At 40.0% G+C, this 17,484-nt stretch overlaps 2 protein-coding genes across 4 annotated transcripts in view; both read left to right on the top strand.

The window, feature by feature from the left end:
• The window catches only part of col24a1 (collagen type XXIV alpha 1 chain), a 98,837-nt gene extending 83,967 nt beyond the window's left edge, over window positions 1-14,870 (top strand). For both annotated transcript variants that reach the window (XM_074634986.1, XM_074634987.1), the window contains exons 45-60: window positions 352-405; window positions 1,893-1,946; window positions 2,434-2,541; window positions 5,813-5,920; window positions 6,058-6,165; window positions 7,833-7,886; window positions 8,037-8,099; window positions 8,337-8,390; window positions 8,610-8,645; window positions 10,129-10,164; window positions 10,597-10,623; window positions 11,457-11,522; window positions 11,759-11,927; window positions 12,070-12,179; window positions 13,056-13,292; window positions 13,426-14,870. In XM_074634986.1, coding sequence (XP_074491087.1) covers window positions 352-405; window positions 1,893-1,946; window positions 2,434-2,541; window positions 5,813-5,920; window positions 6,058-6,165; window positions 7,833-7,886; window positions 8,037-8,099; window positions 8,337-8,390; window positions 8,610-8,645; window positions 10,129-10,164; window positions 10,597-10,623; window positions 11,457-11,522; window positions 11,759-11,927; window positions 12,070-12,179; window positions 13,056-13,292; window positions 13,426-13,572 — 1,431 coding nt within the window. In that variant the 3' untranslated portion in view covers window positions 13,573-14,870. The remainder of the gene's footprint in view (window positions 1-351; window positions 406-1,892; window positions 1,947-2,433; window positions 2,542-5,812; window positions 5,921-6,057; window positions 6,166-7,832; window positions 7,887-8,036; window positions 8,100-8,336; window positions 8,391-8,609; window positions 8,646-10,128; window positions 10,165-10,596; window positions 10,624-11,456; window positions 11,523-11,758; window positions 11,928-12,069; window positions 12,180-13,055; window positions 13,293-13,425) is intronic.
• A 1,678-nt stretch (window positions 14,871-16,548) lies between these two features.
• znhit6 (zinc finger HIT-type containing 6) overlaps window positions 16,549-17,484 on the top strand; it is a 33,504-nt gene continuing 32,568 nt past the window's right edge. Inside the window, exon 1 of one of the 2 annotated variants that reach the window (XM_074634984.1) lies at window positions 16,549-16,786. In XM_074634984.1, coding sequence (XP_074491085.1) covers window positions 16,671-16,786 — 116 coding nt within the window. In that variant the 5' untranslated portion in view covers window positions 16,549-16,670. The remainder of the gene's footprint in view (window positions 16,787-17,484) is intronic. The other variant, XM_074634983.1, reaches the window with a different exon arrangement.

Raw genomic sequence — 17,484 nt, 5'->3', positions numbered from 1 at the left:
GACTAAACATTTTCATTGGTTGCACTTAAACCTGGCCATCTCCACACAGTAGTACTGCGAGCATCAAAGCTTGTGCGTGGCGTGGCATTTTACACATTGTTTTCTTCATCTACTCTCATTCACAACACGGGAGGGGGGGCAATGGTCCCTTGGACCCCCAAAATGGACAGACAATAAAGTGTAATTCCATTAATTCTATTATGTAATTTGAAAAGTTTCGTCATCCCCAATAATGTTGTTTTCCTGAAAAATGTAACCATTTAATGGCATTATTTCCACAGTTTATCATGTAAACATAGTATGGATTCATATAACATGTTAGTATTATTGTTTGTGTTTGTCTTTGTTCAGGGATCACCAGGCTTTCCTGGAGAATCAGGCCCAAAAGGAGGAATAGGATCTCTGGTGAGTCCAAGAATAACCCCATAGCAAGAAAAGCAAACATACATGGATCTACGTACATTGTTCCACCCATGTGTAAAGTCAAGAGTGTGATAAGTCATTAAACTTGGTCTCCTCCCTGCAAATAAGATGGATGGTTTCAGCATCAGGATGTTTCTACTGCCAGGCTGCTCTTTTTGAACTGAATAGAGGTCTTACTCTAAACAAAGCCAATAAATCTATTAACACTGCCTTGTTCAGCCACTGCCAGTACGGTTGGGTGAAAAATCTTTGTGTTTGCTGCCAGAATGAAAGACAAACCAGAGACATATTTTTCACCTGTTACCAAATAAGCATGCTAGTACAACCACTTTGTGACCTCTGTGATTGATGATTTCATCGCAGCTGTGGTGGAATTTTAGTAAAGGAGAAAAAACAGGAATTTCAGCTTAGCTCCTAGTATTAGAAACCAGGTGGCTACCGTGAATGCATGATTCTACGCATCTAAGTTGTCCTTTTCCTTTTACTGACGTCTATCTTAGATATCTTGCTTTTGTTCTTCGATCCTTAAATAGCTTGCAAAAACACCCTAACATTTGGGCAGCTGGCATCAAAGCAGATATCATTTGGTAAAACAGGCTTTCCTGAACTGAAAGATATTTGCTTTCTTCTTCAACCTTGTCACTGGCCTTCTGATTACAACTTCATTTTCACTGTGAAACAACTTAAAGCCTCATTGATCAAGTTCCACATAGCCTTTTTAGTAGTGAAGTGTTCAAAGGTTTCCAAATACCACTGACTTACTTCCACATGTGAAACAACTTGTGTGTAAGAGTGATTATATAACCAGATCTAATAATATGGGGGTATTTCTGTTCATTCATTCAACTTGGCCTGAGTTTGAACTGAGTTTGAGCAATGTTGTCACATGCAACATATATAGACCCTGCTTAGAAACATACGAAGCTTAACAGTCTGCTAGGAAACACTGGATATGTTTAGGATTTGCTGTATTTCTGTTTCAAATTTCCGGCTTTGTTCAAGCATCCCATGGGGGGTATCTTTCTAGGCCTGTTCATACTGTACATAACTCACTGTGTCAGGGCCCAGAGAGAAATATGAAAAGCAAAAGGATGGTTTCAAGAGGTATTTCATATGTATTGTACAAGTTTATAAAGTTTATATTATTAAGCATGACAATATACTCTAGAATGTGCTTTTATTAAAAACATAAAGCAGTGAAGGTTTCCTGTGTTAGTGTTATGCCATATTTCACTCAATGTGATTTAACCAAATACCATTTGAGGTGTTAAATATACAGTTAACAGTTGTGTATATTTTTCTGGAGTAAAGTATAGAAACAGTCCCGAACTTGGGTTCTCCATGAGACTCATATTAGACACGGTCTTTAATATTTCCGCTCAACAATGGGAGGCGAGTGAGATATATAACCTTGTGTGTTTTTGTGAATGCCCATGTATGTTTTCTTTTTCATGTGTGTGTTTATCCAGGGCGCAGCAGGAAATAAAGGAGCAAGAGGGCTGAGTGGAGCTCCTGGCATCGAAGTGAGTATCACATCAGCTCAACCAAATGAGTGGTTCAGAGAGAGACTGCAGCAGCAGCAGCATAACAATTAAGAGCACTTTCCACTGTGATTAACTGTGTGATGATGATGATGCAGCTTGGCATAGGGAAACAGCTGAGTACCTTCAGCATCACCAAATTATTGCAAATTGGTTACCACTACTGCATATAAAAAGGAGAGAGAAGGCAATAGTAAAAATATCTCCATCATTACTTGATATTATGCACCGGTGTTTGCCCGAAAATGTCAGCAGCAACAGTACTGTATTACCTTTTAAGTGTCTAAATATTTCAATGCGCAACTTACAAACCTTACTGATCCGTAATTGGGTGTTGGAAAAAGCAAAAAGTCTGCAGGAATGCAACTCTTTAGAGATTTCAATAGGATGTAGAAACCTGGCATTAATAGTGATATGGTGCTCGTGATAAGTCTGTAAATTTGAGATTGAGTGACGTTATCTGTTCCAGGGGCATATTGGTTCACCTGGTCTCGTGGGACTGATGGGTTACCCAGGGTTGGATGGCCCCGTAGGACTGACTGGCTTACCAGGATTTCCAGGAAAACGAGGACGACAGGTAATCAGTGACATCATTATATAGACAGTAATGTATGAATGTAATTGTATGTAATTTTAACGATGTACCCATTTTGATTTATTCCAAAGTAAAAAGGAATGTAAAGAAAGTCAGGAGTAAATGCATGGCTTCTCTTTATTTTACCACATTTCTTCAGTATATATCACATAATTATGCATAATGTCGCATTTTGTTATTATCTCCACTTAAAGCAGCAGTGGGTAGAAATGGAGCGAATATGATTAAAAAAAAGTTATTTTTATGAAACGGTCACTATATCCTGACAGTCTTGCATGAGACATGTAATCTGAAAAAAATAAATCATGTTCCTCCGGTGCTACTAATGGCATCTGCAAGATTTCCCAGACCGGAGGAAAACAACCAATCAGAGCCGAGCTGGAGCCTGCCGTCTCTGAGCAGCTGTCAATCACTCGCAAACGCCAATCAAACGGTCAAACTAGGCAGCGCTGATCAATTATACTGCAAAATCAATCAATCATCAATCATGCCTATTTCCCGCCTCAAATGTTTTCAGAAACATCTTGTAGTGTGCTGTTTAGCTGTAAAATGAGAAAGTTTGTGACCCGACAGCCATGTTGAGATCAGTTGAAGAAATACCAAGCAGCCAATAGGAATGCTCTCTCTCTCTCTGAAAAGCGTGAAAAGAGGGCACAACAACAATTGATGCATGAAATTGAATTTTCACACAACGAGGTCTATTCATCTTGTTTTTCTGATTTTCTTCAGAATATATCCAGAATGTTTCTGGAGTCCCCCAATGTCTTATGCCTACTTAAGGGGAATTAGCATTATATAAAATACTGACTAGGTTTAAGTAAGTTACTTGGTTTGCTTGCCCTTTTAGTTAATCATATATTTGTTAAGTATATAAAAGGTAAAGCTCACTTTCACTAATGTCTGTCATGACAGAGATGACTGAGCTACATGGATGACAAGTTTGAATTTTGTAAAACACAATAGGCATAAGTGAGCCACAACAATGGTGATCAATCAAAACATGGAATTTTAGAGGGGTTCGCATTTGAAAATAATGAAGCTGACTATGTGGCCGACACTCACGCAGACATGAACCCAGTTATATGTTGTGTCTCAAAACATTCTTGCTCAGCACCATAAATGTAGGTTACAGAAGGAGTCAGACGATTCACTTGCATAACTGAACTTTCACTGAGCTTAGCGCTAAATCTCTATAACAGACTTGTGGTCTGCATTAGGAGAATTTAAGAAGCCAATGATACACTCTCATCTTTACCTTGTAAGGAACTCGCCTTCACTGGTTCCTCTTGGCTTTTGCCTCATTCACTCAAGAAAAGCATACAGGAAGTTAAATCGCCTTTGCTCTGTGGATTGACAAAATATACATAGTCCACAAATAATAAAGCTGTGTGAATATTGCCTACAACGTAGGTAAGTGGACTAGTGTGATAAGTTGTCAGCTGAAAACAGTATAGGTGAAACACAGCTGCAGACAACTTAATCACCTGACTGTTTTTGTTTGTAGCTGCATTTCGGCTTACTTGTGCCACATTGTCCGATTACATTTGACTGCATCTGAATGCTCAAAGCTTTTCTTGAGATGCTTCCCTCTCTGTAGATTCAAGACTGAGACATACTGTACGACTTGAGATTGACTAATCATTGAATGTTTGATTTGATTGGCTTCTTCTGGTTGCCACGCAGTGGATTTATCTAAATAAGTGTGCAGCCAGAGTGGATTGCGATTTCATACATGAGTGTCTTTGTCCTTTTTTAGCCAAGAAATGGATAGCCAAGTCTTTTCTGTCTGACTTTCATTTACATAATCCATCCATAATTTAATTTGCCGTCGATAGTGTTAAGCATCTTTGAGTCCCTGAAAGGCGCTATATAAGTCAAATTTATTATTATTATTATTATTATTGTTATAATGTTGTTGTGTAAAAGTCTAGTAGGTCTAATTTTGGCCACTGGTGTTTTTCACTTTGACTGAAATGATGTGGTTTCTACTTTCTACTAACTATAGTAACATAGACCACTGTCCTTTACCTGGGAAACCTTGAAAAGCCTCTGCTGCAAGTCAGGATCTGGTTCAAATTTGCATTTTGGGTTATTCTCACATATATATTTAGTTGTGAACTGGATGTGTGTGTGAAAGACAGAAGAAAATAGGATCTCCCATACCTCTTTAACTGATCACTTTTTAACTCTCATTCTTTTTACATTCAAGGGTCCCTATTTTTATGTACATTGATGATATGAATTAATCCATTCGCTTCCCATGGTTAAACGATCACATCTGTTGCAGTGAACATTTGTAGTGTTGTGTTTGTATATGCCTGTATGCAGGGGCACTGCTAGAAAGCCAAGAGTGTCTGAGAGATGGTGTGTGCAAAGGTTGAAGGGGTCAGTCTTAGTTAAATCTTATTAAGCTGATAGACAAATGGCTTTTTCTTGTGCAAGAGCTTCCCAGCACCTGCAGGTTGGGGGTTCAACCAGTAAAACCTGGTTCCTGACTTATCCGCACAGTGATCGAGGAACAGAAGCCATATGTGAAGCGACGACCCACTCAATCTGTTATTCGAATATCACTCGCTCCCTTATGCCTCACCACACTGCTGATGGAGCAGGAAACCGCTATGATGTGTGGTGTGAGAAAGCAACTCAGTGACAGGCAGTCAGTTTTACACTGCCAAAGAATATTATAACCAGGAGAGGACTTCAGCACTGTGGTTTACAGCTATGACTGCACAATGAATTTAGAAATGTGTTTCGACATATTGAAATAAACATTGAAGTTGAAACATAATTGAAGTAATGAATCGATTGTCATATATTATACAGCTTTGCCAGCTGTGTTTTTTGGCTCTCTGACATCAGAAGTTTGAGTGTCAAGTGTTTTAAGAGCAACCTTTAAATGCAAGAACCATCCAAATTGACATCATCTTCTTCATCCATGTAACTACCATTATGAATCTTCACAAGACTTTAACCTCAAATGAACCTTAAAGGTACCATGTGGAGTTTTTTCCTCTACGGAGAAATGTTTTGATGAGTGGGTTGCCGTTTGGTTTGTATCTTTTGTAAGGACTCTCACACAGACTGCAGACGGTTTCACGCTTTTTTACTGCTGTAATGTTCCAAGAAATGTAGCCATGCACCAGCAAAGGCAGGGAAGAAGAAGAACGCTAGCTGTAAACATGGATGTAAACAGTACAGCTATGTTTTTTTTATATTTTTCATAGTAAAACAATACTTTATTTGACATTGTCAGGGTCAGAAGAGCTCGACGGGACAAGAGGGACCTGCTGGACGTCCAGGTCCCAGGGGAGAGCTTGGACTTCCTGGACCGCCTGGAGAAATTGGACCGCCTGGTCAGAAGGTGAAAGCGATAATAAATATTGACCTAAAGTATTCTGAATTGTAGCAGTTTGTCTTAACAGAACAAAAACATTTTGGTGAAGAAACATTTTCCTAAATTGTTCTAACTTTTTTAATTCCTGACCTTTGTTGGTTCAGGGAGAATTGGGACTGCCAGGGGACAGGGGAGCCTCGGGATTCAAAGGCCTGCAGGGGGCTACAGGTGACCAGGGCAGGATAGGTGACCTGGGACCCAAAGGACTACCAGTGAGTATATACAGGCATTTGTGATTCAAAGCAAAAATCCGTTTTAAAATACGATTAGATTATTTTCTTAGCCTGGAATAATTGTGTAACTATAGAGTAATAGATACTGTATATAATACTCTTATCAACATGGGAGTGGGCAAATGTGCTTGATTTATGCAAACATATGTATATATTTTTTATTGGAAATCAATTAACAACACAAAATAATGACAAATATTGTCCAGAGACTCTCACAGGTACGGCATTTAGCATAAAAGATATGCTCAAATCATAACATGGCAAACTGCAGCCCAACAGGCAACAACAGCTGTCAGTGTGTCAGTGTGCTGACTTGACTATGACTTGCCCCAAACTGCATGTGATTATCATAAAGTGGGCATGTCTGTAAAGGGGAGACTCGTGGGTACCCATAGAACACATTTTCATTCACATATCTTGAGGTCAGAGGTCAAGGGACCCATCTGAAAATGGTCATGCCAGTTTTTCCTCGCCAAAATTGAGCGTAAGTTTGGAGTGTTATTTAACCTCCTTACCGACAAGCTAGTATAACTTGGTTGGTACCAATGGATTCTTTAGTTTTTTGTAATTTCATATGATGCCAGTATTTTTCTCTCTAGCTTTAAAACCGCTTTGAGACCGCTACAACCTCCGAAAGATTGAATAGCGGCCGGGTCCGACGGCAGCCCAGCAGATTTTTAAGAGTTTAATTAAAAATCGCTTTGGTTGTTGTGCTAAAGTTGCGTTAATGCGTTAAAGAAATTAGTGGCATTAAAATGAATTTCCCTTAACAAAATATATAACGGTCATAAAACGTGTCTTTCACAAAAAAATATCTTCTTGAATTGTTTAAGTAGGTCACAACATTGCTGGTTTTAAATTGATACCATCCCTATGGTTTTATAAGCTTATATACATTATTTAATACCTCTCTAAATATAGCCTCAGGGGGTTAGATAGCCAATGTGCGTGTCTGACACTTTTCCACCCCGAGCAGAGTAACAAATTATCTGGGCGAGACCAGGAATGGAAACATTCCGCCTGGTAAGGCCAAGTTATGTAAGATCCTCGCCCTCCAAAGACCTGAAAAAGAGGTGCTCCACTTTACTTATGTAACTCCTCAAAGGAGAAGAAAAAAAGAAACAACATTCAATCCCTCGCTCTCCCCTCCCTCCACTAGTTTTCTCCGTTGATGCTCGTGAAACAGAGAGCAGACTCGGGCCCTTGGGTCAGATCCCTTTACACTTCTCAGTGAATAGAGGTTCTCGGTCAAAGTCGCTGGCCCGAAAGCGGAGCCGTCTAGAGGATGTGGACGACTGGCTGTACAAACATAGTGTCTGCCACCCTGGACGACAGACAGTGCTCAGACACAGAGTAGGGTGCAGACACCAAACCCCACAGTGTGTGTTTCTATGGGCTGGGGCTACTGTAGATCCAGACATAAAGCCTTGTGTGTCCTTGTTCTTTTGAAATGGACAAGAACATTTTTAAAAGGCCAACTTACTGTGTTTGCCTAGTGTGTCTGGAGTTATAGGTATAAAAACGTACTGTACACTCTATACTCTTACTTATGATATGATGTGTTTCTCAAATGCATACTAAATGTTACAATGACAGTGTGTAAAAGGCTATGTTCATGTTGATGTTATTGTCTTTTCTGCTTGCAGGGGGAATCTGGAGATCTGGGAATGGTTGGTTTACAGGGCTTTCCTGGGCCAACGGTAAGAGACTGAGTAGCTAACCAACCGTAAGACTGTAAAAGATGATAAAACAGAACAGAAGAGGAATATCATTCTTAAAAAAACTTTGAGTATATTGTCCCTGTATAATGACACACAGGGATTGAAAAGACCTCTTTTTCTTTCAAACAGGGGCCGAATGGTGATTTGGGATTTCGAGGTTACCCTGGCCCGAAAGGCCCAATGGGCACTCTGGTAAGTTTAATAGAAATAGAAACAGTAAGCACACTACAGTGCTATCTCTACTGCTGGGATTGAAACTCCAGTAGTGGAATAATATTAAACAGAATACAAGATTCTGTAATACTTGTACAGATCTTTGTAGAGTACACACACTTGCTGTTCTAATCACTTAGGACACCCTGTCTTCTGGGAACGTGTGAATTCAGACAGACTTGTTTATTCATCCTTGATCCTTGTTGTTTGTTTCAGGGATTCACTGGACCTGTAGGCCCTGAAGGAATGATGGGCCCAATGGGAAAACCCGTAGGTTTCTGTGTGTGTGTGTGTGTGTGTGTGTAATGAGAATGTATAATGATGAGGCAATGATCAGCGAATTCTGTAGAACTAAGAAGGATGTTGACCCAGTGGAAGTAATGAATACTTTTAATATAAGTGGCCATTTGCTAATTCAAGTCTATGTAGAATACCCAGTGGGATACAATGCTGTATATGTTTTCATGTTGTTATGTATCTTTTCCACAGGGGCTAAGGGGTCCGAAGGGAAGCAGTGGCGAAATGGTAAGATCTGATTCAAAACCAGCAACCAAACACTGAAAAAAGTCTGTCAGACTGATTATGTGATAATGATTTATATTACGTATGATTACATGCTGATACACCGTGTGATTATATCATGATTATACTTGACTGAAGAGTCAGACTCGAGAATTCCTTCCAGAAAAAGCATTGCTGGGCCAGTTATCATGGCGCCACCTCAAAGCAGATCGTGGGTGTAAAAAACAGACCTACTGTAGATGACGAATGCTGTGTTTAAATGTGCATGAAAGCTAGCTGGGGTTCAGTGATAGTTTTGTTTATACGGTTGTCCTTAAGTGACAGCAGATCGGTATGGCTGAGTCATAGTGAAAGTAGCTCTTTCAGTATCCCGCTGTGGGGCTTTTACAGTACTCTCAGACCCTCTTGTGTAAACACTGTCGAGGAAATGCCTTGTCAAAATATTAGCACGGCAAACCACAGTGCAATCCGCATATTCACTTCTATATCCCTGCTACCACTCTGTAATGCTCTGCAATGTACACAACCACGCACAGGCTGTGTACACTATACCCCCGTCATTCTAGCCTTTTCTCAAACACTGATGGTGTCAACTATGTGCATACTCCCACATGTACTGTATGGACTACCTGAAACCACCTGAGTGCAGCTGCTCCCAGGTAGCTGCTATACAACAATCAGCCAGAGGGGGCAGTAGGTAACCACTGTGGTTATGCACAGTCCAATTCCTACTGCTATTCCTCACAGTCTCAATCACAGAGAAAGGTGATGGGAGAAAATGAATTATGATTCTGCAGTTGTCCCATTCTGCTCACTGTGATGCTGCACTTTAATTATCCAATACACATTTTTTTTTTTAAGTTCTCAGCTATTGGTATGGTATTCATGTTGGAGTTTTTCACATGGGCTATGCTACAGTAAAGTCTTGAGGTTGCCAGAGCAAACAGGACAAACAGAATACATTATTAAAAGGATAGTTTGGGTGTGTTGAAGTGGGGTTTGTATTCTTATCCATAGTCAGTGTATTATCTACAGTACCGTAGATGACGGTCGGCACGCCTCCAGTTTGGAGAAAACAGACAGGAGCACCGACACCGGAGTAAAGCAATGTACTGCTGTGGACAGGGACAGCAAAACATATTTTAACCACCTAAAAGAAAGGCTCACCTAAACAAATCAATATCCGTTTAAGTGCATGCTATATTCAGAATATATTCGGTGGTTTACCTTGCCGTGAGACAGCTATACAGTTTATGTTTCCGAAGGGGAACTGAAGCCGTTATCTATGCTCTCGCCAAAGCAACCAGACTCCATTGAAAAAAATTTACCTCCATGCTGGGGGTGTGCCAACCGTATATATCTACTGTAGGTAATACACTGACTATGGATAAGTGCCTCATACATCCCCACTTCAAAACACCCAAACTATCCCTTTAATGCATAATTTTAGCCATGTTGACACTGATTTTCTTTCTCACACCTTCAGGGGCCTCAAGGACCAGAGGGAAATCCAGGACCTAGCGTAAGTGTGAACCTCCCTATCATGTTTCGGCTTACAGTACACATACTCTATTAATGGAACAATACATTTCTGTGATATGTCTAATTATGAAGCGTCGTGGATGAGCATGCTTTCAATTCAGTCAGTGCAGGCAGACTTAATTTTGGGCCAGAATGTATAAAAGCTCTGGAAACATGGCGATGTGGGATTACTGGTGTCATTGCTATATGAGATTTCTTTTATATAATCATTATAAAAATACTAAGACTAAAACACTACGCTATTTCAAATGTATTTGTTCAGTCCAGACAAGGCAGTTCTCTGGTTGAACACTCAAACATCTCCCTATAAAGTATTCGACGTGGTTTACCAGAAAGTGAACTGACCACAACCACAACGGGATCATTTTTCACTGTGTCACTCATTTTGTCTTCTTCTTTCTTCCCACCTTAGGGACCTCCTGGTGCTCCAGGTCCAACGGTAAGTGCTTCATGTCACTCAAGTAGACAGGATCCGCTAGAAGGCAGTCCTGTTTTGAGTTTCATGCAAAAGACATAAGGTTTAGACCATAAAGTTGCAGGGGAAATTGTCTATCTTTTGCCTAATTTTGAGACTGTCTGGAGACATTACATTTCTCTTTGTTCCTGAAACCCAAGCTTTGTGACAGCCCAAGCTTCAATAATCTTTTTAGAGAAATAGAAAAGACAGCGGAGCAAAGCCAGGATGTGATAGATCTAGGGCAAGCATTTTTTATTTGTGTATTTGCTAAACTGTAGATGAGCCAATAAATCCTCCATGTCATTGAAAAGAACACTTTTGTTCAGTAGCATTGGCGTTGGATATCAACAATCATCCTCTTCTGGCACTGTGATAGAAACCCTCCTCACATCTCTTATCTGTCATAACTTGTGGATCAAGTGTAGCTCTCTGCTATCTGAATGACCTTTTCCTGTGCAAACAATTCCAAGAACCCAGAAAAGCAACTCTATCAGATGTCTTTTTGTTGTTTACACACATTATGTGATATAACTGTAGTGATTACGCTGGGTGGAATGTGTTATCTTTCCCCCTACTGAAGTCAGGAATGTCAGGGTTTATTGATGCAGGACTTATTTTACTGCTGTCCTCTGGTATTAACGTGTATTCTTGTTCTATTAAAGTTTTCTCTATAAACCGGACATGTATTGAAACTGCCATGTTTTCTATAACCAATGAAAAAGCCTACGGATTAAAATCTTCCAGTGAAATAATGAACAGGGCGGTGAATGTGTTATGTTTTCATTAAACTGAATATGTTGATTTTGAATCCACAGAGGCAGATGTATGTTGACTCAGCAGTCTACGGTCTATCTGACTCCAACGCTGCCCTCAGGACAGAGGTACAGTAAGGCACTAATACACTGAGTCAATGGACGGGGTGAAAGGGTGGATTGTTGCATGGATGGCAGATAAGTTAGCAGATGGACAGATGAATAAATGGAAATTAGTTTAAATTCAAATGCAGTGTTCTTCACAGTTTCTGTTATGCACTTTTTGTCGGTATTATAACTGTAAGGAAGGCACTTGATATATCATTTCGGAGTTTGACAGTGTTGTCTTTCCTGTTCTTAACCAGAGTTTCCAAAACACGGAGATGAGCCTGCCAGACCAGAACACGGAGATACTTAAGACTCTACGTTTCCTCAGCAGTGTGATTGAGAGCATCAAAAAGCCTCTTGGCACCAGGGAGAACCCGGCTCGTGTCTGTAAAGATCTGCTCGACTGTCATCAAGAGCCCAGCGATGGTGAGAGTCTCATCTACCTGATACTGAAAGGATGGGATGGCAGGATTTTAGGCATATGAAGATGTTTGCATATACCTTTTTCTAAAATACCTCTCTCTCTCTCTCTCTCTCTCTGTCCTCTCTTTGAACTGGTTACTTTCAGGTTGGTTCTGGGTTGATCCAAACTTGGGCTGTACTTCTGACGCCTTCAAGGTCTTCTGCAAATTTACCGCAGGAGGACAGACCTGTTTACATCCAGTGACCTCTAATAAGGTAACATTGAAGTGGTGAAAAGATGAACATATCAACTTGATAAATAAAATAAACTGCTGTTTGTTCACTTTATTGAAGCCTAAATAAACAGAAATAGTCATTATGTTTTGGATGGTGGGGACAGGTACATGCTCTGTCATTCCCGTCTCCATCCATGTTAGTATATTAATAGAGCACTAATTTAGATACATTTGGAAAGAGGACCTATTATGCTTTTTGCTCTTTCCTATTCCTTTAGTGTGTTATATATATTTATTGTGCATATAAAAGGTCTGCAAAGTTACAAAGCCCAAAGTCCACGCCAACGGGAGTTACTCTCCCGCACAGAATCACTGCTCCTGAACTGCCTGGATCGCTTGCTTGAAGTCCCTCCTTTTCTTCTGTAACGTGGTGATGTCACCAAGTAACACATTTGCATAATACCTGCGTAGCGGCTAGTTTTTGCACGCCCTCAAACAAAGCTAGTTAGAGCGGAGTTTGAAGAGTTGTGTTCGGTTGATCAATCAAAACAGTGGGCCGGCTGACCAATCAGAGCAGACTGGGCTTTTCGTGGGGGGGGGGGGGGGGGGGCGAGAGCTCAAACAGAGGGTTTCAGACAGAGGGTGAAAAGAGGCGCTGCAGCACAGATAGTATGAGAAGAGTTAAGAGTTTTTTGAACATTAAAGTATGTAAACATGTTCTAGTAGAAACCCAAAATACAAGTATGCACTTGAAAATCAGCATGATAGGTCCTCTTTAATTCTACAACAATCCTCTGTATTGTTCTTTGCTTTGACATCGTAGGAGGTTATATCACAGCTTTTCAAACATTTGAAGTGTTGAATTGTGGTTGTAATGTCAGACTGCTCACACTACTGCTTCTGCTCTCCGTCACAGATGGTGTTTGATATAGGGAAAGTCCAAATGAAGTTTCTCCACTTACTGAGTACTGAGGCCAGTCACAGCATCACACTCCACTGCCTAAACGCTCCTCCCTACGGCACCGCAGACAGCTTCAGCTCCACTGGATCCTCGCCGCAAGAGAACACCACACTTCGGTTTCGTGGCTGGAACAAACAGACGTTTGAGAAAGACACACTACTTGAACCACAGGTGCTACAAGACGATTGCAAGGTAATGAGCAGGACTGATTCAGCAGCACCTTTCCAAAATAACTATTTGTGAAACATACTTTATCAATTTGGAGTATGAATCACATGAATGATTATTCTTTTTTTTTTCTCTCCTCCACCCCATTCTCTTTCAGATCCAAGACGGCAGCTGGCACCAGTCACGTTTCTTCTTCCATACTCAGGACAGTCGTCAGCTACCTATTGTAGACATACAGGAGTTTCCCTCGTCACAACCCAGTAGTCAGCGGCATATAGAAATCAGTCCAGTCTGCTTCCTCTGACACCAACATCACCGCCCTGTTACCTATTTACACAAACTACTAAAATGCAAGGCTGTTACAAAAAATGGCTACCAAAGAGTGAGAGTTTGTTGGAAACCGTTAATGGGACCTGTCCCAGCAACAACTGCCTCATATCCAATCGAAGGCAGACCTGCATGGAAGAACTCAATCTCTGTGGAACATCCAGGCCTAGAAGGCCAAAGGAGAACAGTGTATACCAATATTTATCAGTAACTGTATAAAGTATGTTTTGTTGATATTTGTTAGTCAAACAGTGCTTAGGTTGGCTGTGTATGGACCCACATCACTCCCTGATCACAGGGAAGGGTCTCACCAAGCAGCAGCCTATCAAAACTCACGCCTCCCTCTCACTCCTCACCCCCACACACACCCAGACCATCCTCGGCAGAGGCCTAACCCGAAGGAGCGTGCCAGGCCGCTACATAGGAGCACTGTCTAACTAAAGGTTTTCTATGAGTGCAATAGCATGTGGATAATGTGTGACTGCTTTAAATATTTCATTTTTCCCGATCAAAGGCTATATTTTTCATCGTTTTCATGATATTTTTTGTCTTTGGTCCTGCCCAGTCGGACCTGTACATCTTGACAGATGGTGCTCTACCTCTACCTGCTCATTTGCTTTCTAGAATAGTTGCTAATGTCAAGTTAGACTTTTTTTTTTTTTTGCCTTTGTGTTGTATGTACCGGTTACATCAAGATTTGTTATGTTGTCTAAGTACTTATGTTGATTTGGTCATTTCTAATTTATGAACCATTTTTGATACACTTCATATTTTTGTAGCTTTTCCTTCTATGTGGTAGGTTCTTCAGGGGAAACCTATCATTGGTGCTGCAATAAAGAATGAGTCATCAGTGAGTTTTTACATTTCCTGTGTATATATTGACAGCATACTGTATGTTTATTTATATCCTTTTTGTTTTTTTTGTTTTTCACATTACTGTACCACAGTAAGTTATACTCTCAGAGAATTATTTGGTCAACCACAGCTCAGTCTAAAGAAGTATTTATGTTTTAAAAGGTGTGTTTGTGTGTGTGCACACCTGTGACTGTATGTTTATCATACTGTTAATTTAGTTCATTCAGTGGTGGTTAGGTGGACTGGCAGCTATAATAGGCCAGAGTCAGAATACACAGAAAACACAGTCATTATATTCTTAAGTTATGTTACCTTGAACAAAGTGTAATTATATAAAGTCAGTGCAGGATAAAGGTGGATGCAAATGTGTAAATAATAAATACGTTGACAAATAAATAAATGGAGCATTTTATCCACAAACGGTTCTGTACTTTATTTGTCTAACACGGTCAAAGTCACACAATATGCTGGGATCAAATTATGCTTGAATGTCAACCGTAACATAATTAGTATTATACTGTATACTGTTTCCTACTGACAAAATCTATTTTAGGTTAGTGGCGGTTAAGAAGCAGTTTGATACCCAGACCCCGGCAGGATAAATCTGGTGCGAATGTGTGTGGGTGTGATCGGGGTGTTCTTCACTATTCACATAAAAGTTTGAAAGAGAGAGAAATGATTTGGATTTTTATAAACACAACATTCAAGACTAGATTTCAGAAGAGCATTTGGGCTATATTTAGGCCACATAGTGCAAATCGAGGAAAGATGTCATCTTACATCGGCAAAATCAACATAGTGAGTATAATATTCATGACTCTTGTGCCAATCCCTCTAGCACAGGTTAACCTATTCAAACTTTCACATATTATAGATGCACTTTTGCCGGGTTCTCCGGCTTTCTTCCACAGGCCAAATATATGCAGGTTAGGTTAATTGTTGACGCTAAATTGCCCGTAGGTGTGAATGTGAGCGTGAATGGTTGTCTGTCTTTATGTGTCAGCCCTGTGATAGTCTGGCGACCTGTCCAGAGTGTACCCTGCGACCCTGAACAGGATAAGCGGTCGATGGATGGATATTATAGATGCAAGTAACTCAGAGTGTTGCAGGATAAACTGCTGATCAAACACTGTGTGTGCACATGCTCTCCCTCTCACACACACATGCACAAATCTTACAGCAATGCTGATGTCCATCTGCTTGCTATGTTGGGACCCCCTCGAAAACGAGATCTCAAAGTGTTTTATTCTAATAAATACATTTGGAAAAACAATAAACCCATCCAGTATAATAATACATAAAAGGTGGTGAGGAGCTAGACTTGCAAATAAACACCTCAATTCTTGCATAGATCATAGACTGTCTACACTTACTACATGTAAGCTACATGAGAGTCATAAAAACAATCTGCAGCTGAGCACAGAGTGAGAATTTGGAGTTACTATGAGGAAAACATATGAGGACAACAACAGCTCTGCATTGTATATGGTCTGTGTTTACTTTTGGGGGGAATACACACTTCATTATCGTGGGGTACAAATATGGAACACCAAAATACATGTTATCAAGAGCTTGTTATCCTTAGAACATTTTAAAAGGAAATTATCGTCACATTTAATTAATGATGTCTAATTATCTTTTGATATGTTTAGATATATTTTCTTTTCTTCTGTGCTGCTTTTTGTATGTATTTCATTGTTTTTATTGGATTGTTTTCCACTGTTTGGTTAGTTTTTTCTGCACATTTTGTGTACTTCTTGTTGTTGTTTAACTTTTGTTGTATTTTTAAAATTATGTTAGTTTAGATCCTTCTTCCTTTTTTGTTATTGTTTTTTTTTTCCTGCGGTTGGAGGGGAGGTCCTTTATATAAACCTCTGGCTCCTTGACCTCTCATGACACATTTTTTTTTTTTTTTTCATTGACTGGATTTTGTTCAGTTTTATATATGTGCAAATAAATAAATAAATAAATAAATAAAATGAAATTATATGGACACATCCCCATCCTCATCATCTCAGTGTGCTTACTATGACAACACTGGAGGGCGCTGTAGTTCTCATCCACCAACACCAGGAGGCGCCAACGAGCAGCTTTACAACCGGAAGTCATCTCCACGTGTTGCTGCCAGTTTCTCCACCGGCGGCGGAAGACGGTTTGTTTTGATGCCACCGGGTTGAGTCCAACGTGTGTGAGGCTACTACTACTACTTCTTCTCCTGTCATGTGCTCTGTAACTGTACCAACAACAGACATAACAATGCGAGAAACAGTGGAGAACAACAGTCTGGAAGAAGAAGAAGAGCTGAGAGGAACCAAAAGAAAGATTTCCCTCTCCAAGTAAGTGTTTTAACAGACAGGACAGGAAGTCAGGAGCGAACTGTGCTAATTTACAGTACGTTTAGATAGATAGCGCTATAACAGGTTCATGTTAGCTTTAATGTTTGTTCACTAGAGCCCTGCTTTCACTTTTGAAGAAGTTGTAAAGATGTAAAGAGGAGTAGATGTTACTGATGGCATGTAAACAACGCCAGGTAGCGCCATGTGCTAGTTAGCTCAAACTCAACTACTGTACTCATTCTTTCCTTGTTGTTATCTTTTTATGTCTTATTTCTGTGAGTGTTGTTGCCCTCTAATACTTGCTGAATGTTTGAAGTGTGTTTTCAGTCAAGTGGGTTCTTTATTGCACTTTCTTTGTCCTTTTTATCCACCCTGTGGGGTCTGGAATTAACCTCTTCCCTCACTCGTGTTACCTTAATGCATGACTATATTTGGTAACACTTCATTTTACAGGTCCACAAATTTCATGGTGATTAGGTGATAATTAGCAAGTAACCTATTTGAAATTTCTTTGCAATCACTGCCAAATTACCTCAATATTTACCTTAAAATTGATCAAAAATTACTTTATTATGAACATAATTTAATAATTCTATACTAAAAATAGCATCTAATGGTTAAAATAGGGCCCTTAGGCTTGTGAAGCGGCTGCTCTTCATTTAGAGGTGGAAAACTAATAGAAGACACTTCTGATCAGA

This window comes from Sebastes fasciatus, chromosome 5 (genome assembly GCF_043250625.1).
Source record: "Sebastes fasciatus isolate fSebFas1 chromosome 5, fSebFas1.pri, whole genome shotgun sequence".
Taxonomy (NCBI): domain Eukaryota; kingdom Metazoa; phylum Chordata; class Actinopteri; order Perciformes; family Sebastidae; genus Sebastes; species Sebastes fasciatus.
Note: the sequence above shows the minus strand (reverse complement) of the source record. Positions and strands in the feature narration are given on the sequence as shown.